Genomic DNA, 19,662 nt, shown 5'->3' on the forward strand with positions numbered 1-19,662 from the left:
CAGAACGTGCTGTGACTGGGCCTGGATTCTGGAGCAAATTGATCGGGCGTTGGGGCAGGCGATGCTAGCCGAGGCTTCATCCGGCACGATCGAACATTGCACAGGCGATGAAGCAGCCGACGCTCGCTTTAACTTTGAACAATCCTCATCTAGCACGGTCGAACATCGCACAGGCGACGAAGCAGGTGACGCTCACTGTAACTTCGAACAATCCTCATCCGACAAGGTCACACATCGCACAAGTGACGAAGCAGGCGACGCTCGCTGTAAATTCGAACCAAGACCTACTGAACTAGAGACCTGCACATTTGGCACTGCTCCAGCGCGCACCTTCTAGTTCATGCCTTTTTCCGCTAGGGAATGGCAGCTATGGGCAGCGCGGCGCTACAATTAATCTGTTGAGCAATATGGCGTCGGTTATTTTAGTTCAAGGATGTAATAGTTTTGTCACTTGTCTACGTTTTGAGTATTCATCATTCATCCATTGCCTTAGCAAGGATGCCGGAAAATCTCACGCATGCATGCGCGCATACAGAATATTCACCGCTAGGATTTAATGAAATGTCATATTTGCATCATTCATTACTAGGTTTCAAAATAATAAAACGGGACAAATGCACAGGGAGGCAGTGAGAGAAGAAAAATCATTTGTCGCAAGCAGATGATGATGATGATCATGACATACGAACAGGTCAACCAAGCGCCCTTGTGGGATACACTGGTATCCCCTCCTCGTCCCCCGCGCCAGCGGCGATCGTGACTTACACAGGCGCGCTGGAAACCAGGAATGTGGAGAGAAGGCACCCCTGCGACTCTGCTCATTTCCGGCCCAGCACTGACGTGACGTCACGGCAGCGCGCTGCCTTCTGCGGAGAGGGTAGCATGCCTAAGCTTCACGGCAATGATTTGCTGCTAGGGAGGAAATGACCGAGGGGATAAAAGGGGGGAACGCGTGGTGGGAAGGGGGACACTCTCGCTGCCGGACCTGACCTAACTGCCCCAAGGGACCCCTTTTGCTGCCCGCCGGCCCCCGAACACCAATGCCAGACGACGTCAACGACCTGGTGAGCTGGTCAACATCTATTTTACGGATAGAACATTCTTCCGCAGTGTGCTTTACCTCGCGTTATGATAATAAACCGTTTCCTAGCGTGCCATGCCGTTGCCTATTTCATCCGGACCTGCCGTGGCTGCGACTCTGCACCACGGGTTGGGGAAACGTGTTGCGTACTTGAATAACGCTTGCGTGTAGCTGGCATGGAAGCTCCCCTTCCCGGCCGGCTGAACGCAGAGTGACCCCACATCTGGCGCCCAACGTGGGGCAAACTCGGCAATCGAGCAGTGACCTTTGTTCTAGCGAACGACTACCGTCGTCCTAACAAAGGATGACAGCCGACAGGAGTGACTTGCAGCCTTTGTTTATGCTGTCAGAGCCAGCGGCACATAACCAGGGCTCCCTACTTGACGCGCCGTTGGAAGGGTTTGAATTTGTGAATCTTGGGCGTTCCACACGGAATAGCCGAGGAACATCCCCTGTCGCGTTGGTAGGACTTATGCCTGGCATAGGGGGCTCCACATCGGGCACCTCGCCGCGGACAATGAGGCACTTAGGCCTCGGCAAGGCGGAAATTTGGGCGAGTTGTTAAGTTGCGCTGAGAACGAAAATGAACTTATTCCTCATCATTCCACGCCATCAGCGGTGGTGGTGGTGAGAAACATTTATAAGCAATTAAATTTTTACAGAAAGGTGATTGGGGTAGGACCCTATTGGCCCTTTCCCCTCACAGTACTAGGTGGAGCCCCTATTCCGGGGCCCCATTGGCAAGCAACTACGCCCGCGTCCGTTGAACCAAGGCCTTTTGGCTCTTCAGGTCTTGACAGCCGAGCAGGGCCGCCTCCCAGTCCTCTCTGGTGGGGTTGGGGTTGGGGGGGATAGATGGGTTAGATTGACACGCCCAAACCATGTGGAAGGTGGCAGACACCTCCCCACAGAACTGGCACGTGCCATCAAAGGATGTATTGAAGTGTTTAAGCACCGCCGGGCACAGTACAGTGTTAGTGAGAATTTTGATGAGGAGGCGCTCGTCAGCGTGATCCAGACCCTTACAAGGGGCCGGGTAGCGCCGGTGCTCCTCCTTGTAGTAATCAGTGATTTGTTTGAATGTAATGGCCAGATTGTCTGATTGGGAGTACCCTTCCAAGGACACGGAGATGGCCCGGGGAGAGAGTGCGCGGGCGGCCTGATCGGCCTGTTCGTTTCCCTGGAGGCCCTGGTGACCCCTTCCCCGCAACATGTCCAGTGAAGACCATAGCGGTCGTCGCCAGGCGCGCGCGGAAGCGTTGGCGCGATACTATGGTAACCAAGAACATGTGTATTACGTAGACGTTGCCGGCCCACACCACGGGGGGTGGTACACGGCCGCAGTCGTACACAACACAAACACAGTTAACGGGCTCACTTTCAAAGCCTACAGCGCAACACACGCGGAGGAGATTGCCATTGCTCTGGCTCTCACGAATCCCAAGTCAAAACACATCATCACCGACTCGCGAGGGGCCTGTCGGAACTACGAGTTGGGCTGGGCTCCCCCGCTTGCCTGGCGCATACTGGAATATAGCTGTCGATCTGAAGATCCAACTCCACGCAACCTGATTTGGGCCATCAGCGGCAGCGCCCAACTCCGTGGGCATTACTCAGCAATCATCCGAGGTGCTCTTGCGGAATGCAATGCAGGTTATGCAGAGTCTAGCGGGTATTTTGCAAAACAATTTGTAAGCCCCGGCCCAGTCACCACGTGTTCGGATAGACTTGCCTTCCTCACGGGGTACCACAACACTACGGGAGCAAATGAGTACCTCGACCGTCTGCTGCATTATCAGCAAGTGACAGGGATTGCAGACGCCGAAATGCTCGCGCGTGTTGTGCCTGTGCCCTTGACGGAGCAAGCGGCTCGCTGGTACCGACTAGCCGGCAACCGAGCGAGGGCAATGGAGGAGTTTTGCGCAAGCTTCCACAACGAATTCCTTCCCGCAAACTATGAGTGGCGTTTGAGGAGAGAGCTGGAGCTCCGAACCCAGCACCCCAACGAGTCTCTGTTAGAGTATGTCCGAGTGATGGACGAACTTTATCGCCTCGCTGACCCTCGTGCCACGAACACGGAGAAAGTTGAGCATGTCACGAGACAAGCGCACCTGAGTTTCATGGCCTACCTGAGAGGAGTCAGGTTCAGAGATTTGGATGAGCTGGCTGCTGAGGTGAAGCGCATTCAGGGAGACATCCTCTCAGCGCGAGCGTATCGGCCGTCCCCACCCGCATCGCTGTCACTTGAGCCACGCTGCACGTGGAATGGCAGCTCAGCGCGCAGCCCATCCAGAGCTGAAGCGTCAGCACGGTTTGCTGACGAGCGTGTCCCAAGGGGTTGGGAGTTGTCCGACCGCGCTTTGGACCCGTTCAGCGACGCGTTGCGAACAGCACAGGCTGCCGCAGAGCGGAACGAACCGAGGCGAGATCGCGAAGCCGACATGCGGCCGCACGAGCGGTCCCCACCATCCGCGCCGCGAGTTCGAGATGACCGACCGGAACGTGGCGACCAGCGCCTAGCCCGTCGGGGCCCGCGCAACCGTTGCTACCGGTGCGACCAGCAGGGGCACTTCGCCCGTGAGTGTGGCCGCCCTCCCGCCCGTGACCAAACACGGTCGGGAAACGGCCAAAGCCGCCGGTGATTGACCTTCGATCCCGCGCGGCGTACACAGAAAACCCCGGTTTACTAGCGCCTTTGGCATGTCGCGTAGGAAGTTCTGCTGACCTGTCAGCGCCGTTCATTGAGCTAACAAAAGCTCGAAAGAAATTCACCGCGTTACTAGATAAAGGAGCAAGCGCTTCTTTGTTCGGTGACGAGGTGTTAAACCATCTCCGCGAGAACAAAATCCGGCTGAGAGAATGCGATACCACTTTTCGCCTTGCGAGCGGCACAGTGCAACCAAGCGGTGCAGCTAGGATGGTGGTTCGCTGGGAAAGACACGTGTGGCGACAACGCCTCGTTCATCTTCCCTGTTTATCCGTGCCCGTAATTCTTGGACGAGACTTCCTAGCCAAGACAGGTATTGTGATAGACATCAGCAGCGGAGGCTACAGGGAGCGCACGTCAGGCGCCTTGAAGCATTTCGCGAAAGCGCCCGCGGCGTCGCAGACAATTCAGACTCCGAACGCAGCGCGAGTGGAGGGAGACCGTGAAAAATCCACCCCGCCAGCCCGAGAACCAGGAGGCGAGCGGACAATCGCCGCTGAGAGAGAGAGCAGACAGAAGGTTCCTGCAGTAGAAAACTGCTCTGCCGCGCAGGAAAATGCCAGCACACCCCTTGTTGTGAGAAGTGAACAGCATGACGGAGAGGGAGAAGGCACGGTTGTCATCGCTCCTCTACGAGTACAACGCGACATTCAATGACCGCCCGGGCCTCACTACCCTAGTTAGGCATCGAATAGACACGGGTGACGCATTGCCTTGGAAGTGCAATCCTAGACCAATTAGCTTGGCTAAGAGAAAAGCACTGGACAGCGCCTTAGACGAACTTATCGACACTGGCGTTGTTGAGAGGTCTAACAGCCCTTGGGGCTTCCCGGTAGTCTTGGTTCCAAAGAAAGACGATACATATCGACTTTGCGTGGACTACCGCAAACTGAATGAGGTTACGAGAAAGGACGCGTACCCTCTACCAACCATTTCTTCCTTAGTGTCTAATCTAGGTGGGGCGAAGTATGTACTTCACAACGCTCGATGCTAGCCGCGGATACTTTCAGGTTGAAATGAATGAGCGGGATAAGGAGAAAACTGCTTTCACTTGTCACAGCACAGAGGCCTTTTCCAATTCAAGAGAATGTCTTTTGGCTTGGTGGGAGCACCCGCTACTTATCAGTGCCTAATGGACCGTGTTCTGAGAGATGCGAAGTCGCAACATGTGCTCGCGTACCTAGACAACATCGTGGTGTACTCGAAAACGTTCGAGGAACACATGCGCCACTTGAGGAACGTCCTAGAGAGGCTGAGGTCCGCGGGAATCACTTTGAACCTGAAGAAGGCACAGATCGCCGCGACCCGAATAACGCTATTGGGGTTCACGATCGACAGAGGCCGCATTCTGCCGTGCGATGAAAAGCTTGAGGCTTTGCTTAAGTTTCTGTCACCCACAGATATAGCTGGTCTTAGGCGCTTCCTGGAAATGGCGAACTTTTATCGCTAGTTCATCCCAGATTGCGCAGCGCTGCAGGCGCCTTTGACAAAGCTTTTGAAGAAACGCGAGCGCTGGAGTTGGGGTCACGAGCAAGAGGATGCACTGCGCAACCTCACCAAAGTGCTCGCTAACATGGCTGAGTTGCAGCTACACGACCTAAACAGGGAGTTTGTGATTCAAACCGACGCAAGCGACCTGAGCTTAGGAGCAGTGTTGCTTCAGGAGCATGAAGGCATTCTCCGTCTGGTTGCTTTCGCGAGCCGTTCGTTGACGCCGGCAGAGAAAAACTACTCGGTGACAGAGAAGGAATGTCTCGCGATAGTTTTTGCTCTGCACAAGTTCGACTACTACGTCTATGGAGTGGCATTTTGTAATCGAGACTGATCACATGGCGCTCACCTGGCTGAGACGACTCAGCGAGCCGAGCGGCCGCCTAGCGCATTGGTCCCTGTTGCTGCAGTGTTACGACTTCACCGTGCGCTACCGTAAAGGGAAAAACAACGCTGTGGCTGACGCGCTCTTGCAAGCGCCTGTCCAGTGCGAGGAAGGTCACGCGACCGACCGCCGGACAGCCGGAGAGAGTGAAGGACAGACCCGAGCCGTAGCCCATGTAAGGAACGCGGACCAACCGTTGATCCAGGGCAAGAGCGTGATGGATTCGTATCTGCTGGATTCCGACGGCGTCCTGCTGAGGTATATCCCTTCCGAGAACGACACAAACAAGGCGTTCAAGGTGGTGATACCGCGAGTATTGAGAGCAGCATTGTTACTCTACTTTCACGACTCGTGCATCGCTGGGCATGCAAGCGGCCCCAAGACTTGCATGAAGTTGTGTCGCTTTGCTACCTGGCTTGGCATGAAAAGGGACGTAATACGCTACGCCCGCTCGTGCCATGTGTGCCAAAGTGTGAAGCTCCGAGGCGGACGACCACCCGGCCTCATGCACCCGATTAACAACCAGACTCCCTGGCAAATCGCGGCGTGTGACATCATGGGACCGTATCCTATGACACCGAGTAGAAACAAGTTCTTGCTGGTGGTCACGGATCACTTCAGCAAAGTGGGTTGAACTTTTCCCCCTTAGTAAGCTGACGGCACGAGTGATCATGAAGAAGCTGATGGACGTATTCACCAGGTTCGGTTTCCCAGAGCAGCTGATAACGGACAATGCGTCCTACTTCACTGCGAAGGTGTTTGTTGATTTGTGCGCTGCACTCGGCATTAAGCACAAGAAAACGACCACCTATCATGCTCAGTCGAACCACACGGAATGAGTAAATCGCAACGTTAACCACTTGCTTGTCGCATACTCTGAGAGGCACAAAGATTGGGACTCCTATCTGCCAGAGATCGCATTTGCTTTGCGTTCGACCATTAACCGCTCCATTGGATATGCGCCGTCTTCTCTTAATCTGGGTAGAGAGCTGCTAAATCCGATCGACCGGATTCTATCGGACTGCAGGAAGACGCCAGTCGCTTCGTCAGCACGAGCTGAATATGCGACGCAGCTGTGCGCTAAGATGACGGAGGCCTTACGCAAGGCTCGCCGCAACCTGGGCACTGCTAGGGCGCAGCAGAAAGCACAGTACGACCGCTCACACCGGGATGTTCACTACGAAGTGGGCGATCTGGTGCTTCGACGCCAGCACATTCTCAGCGACGCTAGCAAACAGTTTCCAGACTCGTTGGCGCCGAAATGGATCGGGCCGTTCCACGTGCGAGAGAAACTTTCCTCGCTCGTTTACAGGCTCGAAGACTTGCGGTCGAAACCGACAGGCGGACCGGTGCACGTATGCGACCTGAAACGCTACGTGCAGCGAGATCAGTGGGTAGAAGACACAGCCCGACCCGCGCCGCAGTCGGATAACGAGCGCTGCGATCAGCCGGCGAACCCCGCGTCCCGCTATAACTTGCGCCCTAGGCAGAAACAGAATCTGCCTGCGCAGCCTAGCGCGAGGGCGCGAGCCGACAGGCAGTCTCGTTAGAAGCATGAACGTACGGGCCGCTCATGCTGATCAATGGCACGCAAGACCGACTTGGGTTAACCCTCATGACTTTTGTGAGGGTTGAACAGCCACGCAGCACACGCTGCGGGAGTTGGCTACATCTGTATTGACCTTTTCCAGCGCAGATGGAAAACAAGCAGGACACATCAGAACGACACCGTTCCGCTACCAACTACCAGACACCATCCAGCTTCGGCAACGTGCCGCGCCCAAGGCCCGACGGTACGCCCGGTCCGCGACCTGCAGTCGCCACCCTGGCCACATCGCATCGGAGCTGCTCACCCGCCAACTGTGTGCCACCGCCTGCCGGGGCCCCATTACCACCGCAACCCTGGGTCCTCGCCTGCTGACCAGGTATGCCAGGGCAGCCCAACCATGGCCTCAACCATTAAGCGCCGCAGCCCTGGCCCCTGAAGCCACCTGACCCAGTGCCTCAGGGGTGCAGCCATGGAGTTGACCTTCAAGCCATCACAGCCGGCGTCAAGGAGGCGGACGACCGAATTCACCGGAACGGCGCAGCCGCGCGCACTCGGAAGACTGAGACGGGGAGCAAGATGCCGAGCGTCATCGTGCGAGAGGCCAAGCCTATGGAGTGAAGAAGCTGATTGGCGGGGGCGTGGCGCGGCCGTCAACTGATGGACCTGCGGAAGCCGAAGAACATCGAACCTCGATCCCTGGATGGCGGAGAAGATCAAGTAATGTTGCCCGTTTCTGTGTTCGGGAGGCTTCTTAAGGAGGGGAGGATGTGGGATACACTGGTATCCCCTCCTCGTCCCCCGCGCCAGCGGCGATCGTGACTTACACGGGCGCGCTGGCCACCAGGAATGTGGAGAGAAGGCACCCCTGCGACTCTGCTCATTTCCGGCCCAGCACTGACGTGACGTCACAGCAGTGCGCTGCCTTCTGCGGAGAGGGTAGCATGCCTAAGCTTGATGGCAACGATTTGCTGCCAGGGAGGCAATGACCGAGGTGATAAAAGAGGGGAACGCGCGGCGGGAAGGGACTCTCGCTGCCGGACCTTACCGAAGTGCCCCACTGCCCCAGTGCCCCTCCGCTGCCCGCCGACCCCCGAACACCAACGCCAGACGATTTCAACGACCTGGTCAGCTGCTGAACATCTATTTTACGGATAGAACATTCTTCCGCAGTGTGCTTTACCTCGTGTTAGAATAATAAACTATTTCCTAGCGTGCCCTGCCGTTGCCTATTTCGTCCGGACCTGCCGTGGCTGCGACTCTGCACCACGGGTTGGGGAAACGTGTTGCGTACTTGAATAATGCTTGCATGTAGCTGGCACGGAAGCTCGCCTTCCCGGCCGGCTGGACGCAGAGTGACTCCATACCCTCAACGGCCAAAAATTTAACGAAAGTTGGCGCACGCAGTCCCTTAGGACTCCGCCAAATGTGCAGGTCTCTAGTTCCGTAGGTCTTGCTTCGAACAATCCTCATCCAGCATGGTCGAACGTCGGGCATACGATGAGGCAGGAGACGCTCGCTCTGGCTGCAAACAATCACCCGGCACAGTCCAACGTCCCGACGTCGAACTGCGCTTCGCGTTGGGCGGACGACGCTTTCTCCCGTACGTACTACGCGTCGTCTTCTTCAAACATACGTCTCCTGGCATCAGTTACTTTGCACTGACAAAGTATGTGATGTAGGAAAAAAGAAACCGCAAAAAAGATCTCAAAAACTTCGCTAAGCGAGTGCTACACAAATAGAGACGCACGCGGCCAAAAGCGCAGAACGGGAACCACGACAGTGCGAAAAAAAAAGAATAAAGAAAACAAAATGGCACGCCGGTCACGTCGGCCAATGGTAGGCCTCGGACGAGAGGCTCGCCTTGCACGCGCGGCCTCCAGCCAATTGGCAGTTAAGAAAAGGCCTTCGGAAAACCGGCTACTGCGGTCGTTCTCATTGACCGACGCCATTTTGAAATGCCTCAAAATGCACACAAAGAAACAAGCTTCAAAACGAGCCCAAGATGGCGGCGATCAGCCGGATGCTTTGCCCACGGCACGCGCGGGAAGTTCGAACAAATTTTGCCCGTTTCAGGGCATTTCCTGGCTCCCGTGATGTTTTGAAATTCGATTTTGTCGTATTTTCCAATCGAATTCAGCGTTAAGATTTTGAGGGCAGGTGCTTGAAGGTACAAACATTTCGAAAATGCGTTTTTCTCAAAACCGATTTTATGGCCATATTTGGCCATTTTAAGACCCGTGTCCCACCCCTTAAATGTAAAGGGGGGTACCGGCCAAGTACCCTATCTAAAAAGAAAGAACGAAATTCTAGCCTAAACTGTAATTAGGTGTTAATCAAGAGTAGGGTTTCGTGCAATGGTTTCGCATGTTAGGTGCTTTGTACCGCAACACGCTAAAATTCTATAAGGCACAAACAGCACTGTGACCACTTCCAATATGTAAAAGAGCGCAATAAAAGTAACTGTGCCCAACAAAAGAGGTGCTCGTGCCAGCAACTGTCAAAATACATTTACTTTAAATGGTAGCTGCTCATTTTACACATGTCCAAAATCTGACCCATCTTCAGTACGCACCTCTCACAGACTGGCTTAAATCAAGAAAATGCTCTTAATTTGGTATCCATAATAAATGAGTTCAAAGAGCAGTACAGCTTTGATGCAAGTGTTTTTGGCTACTAGGAAATCGTACCTGTGCACGTACATGTATTTGTAGCAATGATCCACCAACACCGCCACAGGGGGACCTTCTGAAGGGCTGTGCTCATAAAGGAGGCCTGTGTACCCATCTTCACCAACGATCAGCTAAAAAAGAAAATTCACATTAACCACTGTGCCACCATCTGCAAGGGGGGCCAGAGGTAAAATGCACAAAAATTCAACAAAAGCAGGCAATGTTCAAAAATTGCCTTCTTGTTCAAGCTTTGCCATGCCACAGCCATAATTTCCTTGACAAAAATCTGCCAAGTTTCTGGCCTCATCAAAAATGATGAAATCTCAATAAGACATTTAAAGGCCAACTGCAACAAAATTACCTGGGCCAAGATGACCTCAAATCTGCTGCGCGTCATAATACTTGTAATCATGACAAGGTTCTAGCCTTGTCAACTAAGTATCATTGCAGTTACAAGAGTATAAATAGTCCTGTAGCAGATAATGTGTTTCACCTGGCAGCTTGCTGCACAGCCAGGAAACTTGGCAAACATGACTTATCAACAAGAATTGGGCCCAGTAGGTGAGTACGAATTATGAAGAAAGTGTTTTGTAAAAAATTAAAAGCCAAAGTGTAGCGTGGCAGTCCTCGATTTGGTAATGTGGCATATATTTCTGAAATTTTACATCCCAGTGCCATGCTGAAACACTGTGTAGCCGTCATGCACACGACATACAGTACACCTGTACAGTCGCCGGCCAATAAACTGGACACCGATAATTCGGACGTACTCGGTTATTCGGACAGCTTCGCGGCACCGCCACAGGCCCCATAAAAATGATGTATAAGAACGACCGATATTTTGGACAGCCTCCAAGCTCCATATTTGATAATACAGACTCTGTCTAGAGCTTGCTGGGGCAGCTGCTTGCAATGCGCAGGCTGAGTGGCTGTGGTGTGTGTGAAATTGAAATTCGTGCTCAACCACTCGCCCGCGCAATTCCTTCCACAATAAAGTCATGTGGCTCACTAAGTCACTGCGACAGAACAGTTGCGGCGAGAAAGCAGCAGGAGGTGCTCCACTTGTGCTTGCTTTGTCTTGCTTGCCCTATCACAGCCGTTTATGGCCCCCCTGCTGCCAGTCTGTGCTCGTTTGTGTGCGCCCCAGTGCATGTTGACAGCGTTGTGCTAGGTTCATTCAAGTGGTCATACGACAACTTCCCATGTGAGTTTGAAGACAACAGGCCGTGGCAAATGGCGCCAATGGTGCCTTCGCAGTTCACGCCGATGACGGCGAAGCGCGGGAAATACACGACACTGACAACAGCGAAGAAAGCAGCCATAATACAGCAGGTCCTGAGCGGCCGTTCACAAGTCGATATTACCCGCGAGTTCAGAGTCTCCAAGCAAACAATATCGGATTATATGAAAAACAAGTCCAAGATTCTTGAAGCAATGCAGAAAACACCTGCAGCTGAACACGAAAGGCTATGACAAAGAATTTACCCGAAGTAGGAAGAAGCACTGAACATATGGCTCAACACTACTGTCACTCAGCATGTTCCTGTTTTTAGCCACCTTTTGAAGCATAAGGCTGAGACCCTCGCGCTGCGGCTGGGCCTAGAAGGATTTACCGTAAAAACCGGAATATAGGTCGAACTTTTTATCAAAAAACCATGGCGAAAAGCAGACCCCCATCTTATATACCGGCCATTGCTGGAAAACTACGCAAGTCTTGCAACAATGGGCGGCTGAAGTCAACAGCCTCCATCGCCTTCGCCATCAGCAGCAGCGCGGCGTGGCGACGTTATGGCACCTCCATTTTGCGTTTCTGTTTTTGCAAAGCTATTTTGGTTAAAGGCTGCTTTTTCACATTTTGTTTCAAAATGAGCGGAACCAGACGGCAATTCACTGTCGCCTTCAAGAAAAACGCGACTGGGTACGCGGAAGCTCACGGCAACCTGGCGGAACAGCGCAAATTTGGAGTATCTGAAAAGAGCATTCGGTACTGGCGGAGGCAGAAGCTGCGTGTTACAACTTGCAGCAACCAGAAGGAAACATCATTCTGTGGGCGGACCGCAGCATATCCAGAATTGGAAGGAAAGGTTGCGGAGTTCGTCCGCGAGCTGCGTGCAAGATCGCTGCCAGTGACTTCCGAATACATCCGTGTGAAAGCAGTAGAGATCAAGGCACGGAGTGGCGAAAGAAGCGAGAGTAAGCGCATGTGTACACATGCGCGTACCTCGTTTGTTTTTGCCACTCCATGCCGTAATGACAAGGTGCTGACAAACACGCGGGTCGATGGGCATGCGATATTGTTATAAAAATTGGCCAGGTGTACATATGAGCAGCCTTTAAATGAGAATAAATACTGTCACCATTGTGCAACCTGTTGAGTCGCATTTGTTTCAAAGTAAGGGTGACTTTCAGTACTTTTTCCATTGAAAAAGATTTTTTCATTTTTAGAATTGGTTAGTTGGGGGGCCGACCTATATTCCGGTCCAACCTATAGTCCAGTTTTTACGGTAAATTCAGCGATGGCCGGCTTAGAAATTTCAAAAAGGGGTTCGACCTCATAAAAAAAACGTGCTGTGAAAGTGATGGTGTGTAGCACACTGGTCGCAAACTACTGCAGTGAAAAGCTCGAAGCGCTCCTTAGCCGGACTCGCCGGACACTTCCAACGTCGATGACACTGGTCTTCTCTATAAGCTGCTTCCAGGCAGAACGCTTGCCCTGTCCAGAAAACATTGTCACGGTGGCAAGCATAGTAAGGAATAACTCACCGTTGTTGTTTTAAGAACAACAACGGTGAGTAGCGCTTCGGAGATGGAAAAATTGCCGCTGCTAGTAAACGGCAAGTCAAAGAACGAAGCCTCTGCCTATCTAGTACGGAACTAACAGTAAGGCATGGATCACGCAACACTTGTTCGAAAAGTACGTACGCAAGACGGGCCAAATGTTTGAGTTGCAGAAGCGCAAAGTGCCACTGTTTGCAAACAACTGCAGTGCCGATGGCCGATCATCAATATGAAAGCGACTGAGATTGAATTCTGCTGCCCAACACTACCAGAGTTCTCCAGCCAATAAACCACGGTGTTGTAAAGAATTAAAATGTGCTATGCTTGGACAGTCAAAAGAACTACAATGTGGACTTGTTGTCAGCCATAAGCATAAGGCAATGTCAGCGGACACAATCAGTAACTGCTTTCGTCATGCAGGATTTGCCTTCGGTTCTGAGCCCGACTCCGCAATCCCAGAATCCCCGCCTGATCTGCCGCCTGCCACAATGAGCTCAAATGCAGACATCACTAATGACCTGCAAGACTGCGATGTGCCCATTCCTGCCGCCGTTACATTTGAAGACTTCGCAGACATCGACAGCATGGTATCATTGCGTGCCGAACTGAGCAACTACGAAATAATTGATCAAGTGCTCCCACCGTTGAACAGCGACTCTGACTCGGATGACAACGTTACGTGTGCTGTGGAGCCCAACGTTTTTAGATACAGACAGTTGGAAAACTTGGCCCCAGGATGCGGCCCCACTTCTGTTGCTGCTTTCATCTCAAAGAGACGCGTGCGCCATGTCTAGGCTTTTGACAGTACCATGTTAGTTTTCTTGGTTTTCTCTTCGCTGCCGCTACAGCCATTGGCTGTGCTTGGACGCATGGACAGTTTGCTGCATAACTGGTCTACGCAGGTTCGCGCCTCGCATCGTTTGCGCCCGGCGCGGCTGCCTCAAGCCACGCTCGTCTACGTATTGTAAAGTTCACGTGCGCTCTACGCCTGTGGTACGAGAGGCCAGGATGCAAGGGGTTGAGCTTTTATCTGTAGATCTCGGCCAAAGCTTAAAGCCCTTCTTTCCGTGGTTCCACGCGGCAAAATCAGAGAAACACGACGTGCCGCTTACCCTCTCGTAGTTTGGGTTCCTTGCTTGTGTAATACAGTCATGCCTCTGGCCCCCCTTGCACATGGTGGCACAGTGGTTAATTTGATTTTTTTTTTAGCCAATCGTTGGTGAAGATGGCTACACAGGCCTCCTTTATGAGCACAGCCGTTCAGAAGGTCCTCCTGTGGCGGTGTTGGTGGATCATTGCTACAAATACATGTACGTGCACAGGTACGATTTCCTAGTAGCCAAAACCACTTGCATCAAAGCTGTACTGCTCTTTGAACTCATTTATTATGGATACCAAATTAAGAGCATTTTCTTGATTTAAGCCAGTCTGTGAGAGGTGCGTACTAAAGATGGGTCAGTTTTTGGATATGCGTAAAGTGAGCAATTACCATTTAAAGTAAATGTATTTTGACAGTTGCTGGCATGAGCATCTCTTTTGTTGGGCACAGTTACTTTTATTACGATCTGTTACATATTGGAAGTGGCCACAGTGCTGTTTGTGCCTTACAGAATTTTAGTGTGTTGTGGTACAAAGCACCTAACATGCGAAAACATTGCACGAAACCCCACTCTTGATTAACACCTAATTGCAGTTTAGGCTAGAATTTCGTTCCTTCTTTTTAGATAGTGTACTTGGCCTGTACCCCCCATTACATTTAAGGCCATTATCTACAACACAAACTCAGCATCACCACTCTAGTTCTCTAACCAGCATATTTGCTGAAACAAGCACCTTATCAGTTTCATATATTCCTTGCACAATGAGAGATTGGAATTGGATAACTATACCATTGGCCCGTGATGTCTAGCCAACTACTACTTTTCGTGCCTTTTTACAATGTCGGTTCTTTGTGGCTTGATTACAGTCGAGCCCACATATAATGGCCCCACTTAAGGCGAACTTTCGCTTATAATGAACGAGACCTACGCAACCGTCAAAATATACATTGTTTCAATGGCACAGAATCACACATGTAACGAACGCCATTAAGCCCTGCTGATCGGTTACTGCAAACGAACGGCATAATCCCGGCGCCGCAATACGAAATAACCTGCCTCCGACCGCTTTGTGCGCCCGGCGCACGGCATATTTTCCCAAGCCTCATCGCAGGCAAACTGCCCGCGCCGTTTCGTGCCGCTCTCGAGAGAGCTACCTTTTCCCCGCCGACGCGCCTACCAAGATCACCCTCCCGCCCCTCCTCGCAACTCCGCTCCCCTCTCCTCACTCTCGTGCAAATCCGCACGTGGCCTACGCATTCAACCGCGTCGCCGCCGGTGCCGATCACGGAGGCCACGCTCCGTAAAACAGGCTTACCCGTGGGAGCCAAGAGGTGGCTGCACTGACGCTCACGGACGCCCCTCATTTGGTCTCTCCTCTGGCGCTGTGCGTGTCTATCTTTAGCTTGATTGGCCTGACTGCCGCCAGTGCATTTTGCAAGTCTACCCCATCGCGCGCTTTTGTCACTCTTGTTGCAGTGCGGACGTTTCGTTGGCTTTGTTCAAATCTCGGGCCCTGGGTGTAATTCGGGTTCGCGGATGGGAACACCGTGGTGCTCATTTCCATTGTATTCTGCGGTAGAGATGATGAAAGCAGCCTAGGCGAAGGTGACAGCCACTGGCGAGCAGAACTGCTTTCGCTAGACCGGCTTCGTCGACACAGTGTCTGATGCCGAGCCTGATGCTTCGGAAGATGACCAGCCCGGCGGCGATTTGTGGCAGCGCGTCGTCGACTCGGACATGGGGGGTCATGACATTGGTTGGAATGACTTATTTCTGTCGATGACGACACCGACACCGTGGAACTGTGCACAGACAAGGGCATCATTTCTGAAGGGCGGGACGAGAGTGACGCGGAGGAATCGGATGAGGATGAAACTTCAGAGCCAGCACTCATAGGCACGCCTGTAGATATGAGCTACATAGAGAGCCTCAGACAACTTGTCTATGCCAAGGGCATCGGCGATAGCATGCTTCTGCTTTAAATAAACTGGAAACCTCTCTCATCGAATCTGCGCTGCAAAAACAGACGTCCATCATGGACTTTTTCGCAAAGAAAAAATTTTGTGTCTTGACAAGCAACTGTCTTTAAAGCTGTGGTCCACTTACTACGAACTTCGGGATATAACAAACGGACGCCTCGTGACGCTCATGTTCGTAATAAGCAGGCTCGACTGTATGCGGTTGTGCAAAGTAAACTGTAAACTTTCCTCTATTGATTAGATCACTAAAAGTTGAGTGTAAACAAAACGTGGCAAAAGCTTACGAAGACACTAAATGCTTTTTCTTTGTTTTTCTTGCGGCATGCGCACTTTTTTTACTTCAGCCGCTTTCTGTTTTAGTGCGTCGAGAGGAAAGCATAATCGTCCTGGTGGTTGAGGCATTTTCTATAAGTAAAGTGATCGATACTGGGAGCAGGGTAGGTTTACTTCTTGAATGCGCATCTAATACGCATGTGATAAGCTAGCTGTCTGCCAACACGTCTTCAACGTGCCCGGCTAAGGTTATGGTTATAAATGCTACTAAGCCGTCTTGTTTCATTAATACAAAAGCGATGAAGGCGCAACTTAGATTTGTATTCATTACACATACATTTCTGTACGCACCCGAGTCCTCGTCTGCTGACGCTCAAGCTGAAGTAGCAGACGACGTGCCCATCTCAAAGCGACCGCAGCGCCACCGCCTACGCGGCAAACGTTTTGGGTCCACTCTGCGCCCTGGCGCGCCGCGGCAGTTTTCCAACTGCTTAAAACATAGTGACTGGCTAGTTGGTTCTGCATACTGGAAAAATTGCAGCGCAGCAGTAACAAATACGAGACGAGAAGGACGCAAACACAAGCGCTGACTAACAACTGTGTTTTATTGCTCTGAGCCAGCCTATATAAGAACTAGGTACAAAACAACAAAAACAGAAACCAACACATCACCTCACGCATTCGTGGCACGATTATCGGAATTGTCTCCCGTTCCTCCAATCTTTCGTCCTATCATTGCCGTTCAGAAATGACATTTCTTTTTCACTAAGGCACACAGAGGGGTTGCTGACACACTTATCTGCGCATTTTGATATCGCCAGAGCTTCTGCTATCAACCTCGTGGTGGTGTCCCGACACTTACGAAGAATAACTGTGCTTTCAAGGGCAGGGGTGCAGCCTTTGCACTTGCTACAGTGTAAGGCGAGTTCCCCTGAGTTTGGGTCCCTTAGGTTCCTTTTGTGCTCTTGTAGCCTTGTGTTCAGACATCTCCCTGTTTGGCCTATATAGATGCTGCCGCACGACAGGGGAATTGAATATACGACATCTTTTTCGCAATCGACGAGACGCGGACGGTGCCTCGTCACGCAGTCGGGCTCACGTTCGGTGTCAGAGTTTACTCCTCTGCACAACTGATGCAGTTTCTTCGGGGCCGAGAAGAAAATATCAATTCCCGCTCTGTTTCCTATCCTTTTCAGTTTGTGTGATACTGCATGTAGGTATGGTATCACAGCTGCCTTTGTTCGACGTTCATTTGTGGTGGGCCCATTTCGCGATTGTTTCAGTATGCCCTCTGCAACAGCAATTAGGAGATGCGCTGGATATCCGGCTTGCTCAAGACGCCCCACTTGGCTTCGAAAGGCTTCCTCTTTACAGCTATGCGAAAGTTTAAACCTGGACAAGCTTGCTCGGAGTATCAATGGTGACAATAAGCTCTGCTTAGATATATTTTTTAGCGCAAAAACGCACAAGCCTGACTGTCCACTCCGTGTCATTGTTTCGGAGAACGGGGCATGGCAGAAAAATCTAGGAAAGTTTCTCCAGACTCATCTAAACGTGCTCGATATTGACGACCCTTTTCAGGTGAAAGGCTCCGAGCAGGTGATTGACTACTTAAAAGATAGGCGCGGAGGTAGTTTTACTGCCATATCTGTGGACATAAAAGACTTGTACTATTCCATCCCGCATGACGACCTGTTAAGCGATGTCAGAGATTGTATCGAGGCCCATGGTGCCGTCAAATTTCAAAATGCTTCAGGCGTGGCTGTCAGTAGCTTCTTGGAGCTGCTGGACACTTACCTGAATTCCACCTTTGCACAGTTCGAAGACCACATTGTCTCTCAAAGAAACGGGATTTGCATTGGTTCTTGTGTCGCGCCCGTACTAAGCGATATATGCCTTGGTGTCCGGGACCGCAAGATACGGGAACGATGCTCTGAGTTTGGCATAGACGAAGTGTTTAGGTTTGTAGACGATTTTCTCGTAATCTTGAACGACGAAAACGGTTGTGCGAATACGCGAGTGCCCGAAGTTTTGACAATGTTTTCCGAGTGTCTTCGACCGTTGGAGGTGACTCATGAGCGGCCAGCCAACGGCCACATTAGGTTCCTAGATTTAGGACTGTACTTTGGCTCTGATCACGTTTGCTGGGCCTGTGAGCCGAGGGGTAAAAAACCAGTCCTCCCGTATGCCTCAGCGCACTCAAAGCTTGTGAAGAGGGCCATTGTGAAGTCGTGCTTTGTGAGCGCTCTTGAGAAAACATGTGGGCACCGTAAAGAGGAAGCCTTTCGAAGCCAAGTGGGGCGTCTTGAGCAAGCCGGATATCCAGCGCATCTCCTAATTGCTGTTGCAGAGGGCATACTGAAACAATCGCGAAATGGGCCCACCACAAATGAACGTCGAACAAAGGCAGCTGTGATACCATACCTACATGCAGTATCACACAAACTGAAAAGGATAGGAAACAGAGCGGGAATTGATATTTTCTTCTCGGCCCCGAAGAAACTGCATCAGTTGTGCAGAGGAGTAAACTCTGACACCGAACGTGAGCCCGACTGCGTGACGAGGCACCGTCCGCGTCTCGTCGATTGCGAAAAAGATGTCGTATATTCAATTCCCCTGTCGTGCGGCAGCATCTATATAGGCCAAACAGGGAGATGTCTGAACACAAGGCTACAAGAGCACAAAAGGAACCTAAGGGACCCAAACTCAGGGGAACTCGCCTTACACTGTAGCAAGTGCAAAGGCTGCACCCCTGCCCTTGAAAGCACAGTTATTCTTCGTAAGTGTCGGGACACCACCACGAGGTTGATAGCAGAAGCTCTGGCGATATCAAAATGCGCAGATAAGTGTGTCAGCAACCCCTCTGTGTGCCTTAGTGAAAAAGAAATGTCATTTCTGAACGGCAATGATAGGACGAAAGATTGGAGGAACGGGAGACAATTCCGATAATCGTGCCACGAATGCGTGAGGTGATGTGTTGGTTTCTGTTTTTGTTGTTTTGTACCTAGTTCTTATATAGGCTGGCTCAGAGCAATAAAACACAGTTGTTAGTCAGCGCTTGTGTTTGCGTCCTTCTCGTCTCGTATTTGTTACTGCTGCGCTGCAATTTTTCCAGTTTCCAACTGCCCTTATCAAAAAACGTTGAGCAATGTCTTTAGATAACGTTGGATAAAACAAAGAAAACTAACATGGCACTATCAAAACCCTAGAGATGGAGCTCGCGTCTCTTTGAGATGAAAGTGGCAACGGAAGTGGGGCCGATTCCCGGGGGCAAGTTTCCAACGGTCCTTATCTAAAAACGGTGGTGGAGCCCTCACACGCGGATCTGACTTGAGCCTTTGCATTCCTCGCATCAGCGTTCAGTGACAGCATGACACTAGCAGACATACAGACCGATTTGGTTGCACGTAAGCAGAAGTGCATACGCCAACGCATTGACAAGTTCTTCCTAACACAGGTGCCCTAAAATGTAAATAAAAAGGTTTTTTTCTGCATTCGTTTTTTTTCTCAGACATTTGATATTTCGGACTTAGTATTTACATTCCCCATGGAGTCCAAATTATCCGTCATTGACTGTAGTAAGCTACAATATAATTTTTGAAGTGCAGCAAGCAGTGAGGGATAAGTGGCATTTGATGGCGTTTTCTTTA

At 51.5% G+C, this 19,662-nt stretch overlaps 2 protein-coding genes across 6 annotated transcripts in view; one reads left to right on the top strand and one right to left on the bottom strand.

Annotated features, from left to right (window-relative positions):
* LOC144115647 (carnitine O-acetyltransferase-like) overlaps positions 1-19,662 on the bottom strand; it is a 79,158-nt gene that overhangs the window by 43,938 nt on the left and 15,558 nt on the right. For 3 of the 5 annotated variants that reach the window (XR_013311504.1, XM_077650086.1, XM_077650088.1), the window contains exon 9: positions 9,901-10,013. Coding sequence is in view for 4 of the 5 variants with exons in the window: in XM_077650086.1 (XP_077506212.1) it covers positions 9,901-10,013 (113 nt within the window). In the remaining variant the exon portion in view is untranslated. The remainder of the gene's footprint in view (positions 1-9,900; positions 10,014-19,662) is intronic. The other 2 variants (XM_077650087.1, XM_077650089.1) reach the window with 1 other exon arrangement.
* On the top strand, positions 13,149-19,094 carry LOC144116482 (uncharacterized). The gene is made up of 2 exons (XM_077651199.1): positions 13,149-13,247; positions 17,387-19,094. Exons 1-2 carry the CDS (start codon positions 13,149-13,151, stop codon positions 18,959-18,961), a joined length of 1,674 nt encoding a protein of 557 aa, XP_077507325.1. The 3' UTR covers positions 18,962-19,094.

Source organism: Amblyomma americanum, chromosome 1 (genome assembly GCF_052857255.1).
Source record: "Amblyomma americanum isolate KBUSLIRL-KWMA chromosome 1, ASM5285725v1, whole genome shotgun sequence".
NCBI lineage: Eukaryota > Metazoa > Arthropoda > Arachnida > Ixodida > Ixodidae > Amblyomma > Amblyomma americanum.

Bases quoted from the DNA above. Each gene is read 5' to 3' on its own strand.
- LOC144116482 (XM_077651199.1), top strand. From the start codon at position 13,149: ATGAGCTCAAATGCAGACATCACTAATGACCTGCAAGACTGCGATGTG. The intron at 13,248-17,386 runs GTATCATTGCGT...TCCTCTTTACAG, and splicing joins TCGCAGACATCGACAGCATG to CTATGCGAAAGTTTAAACCT.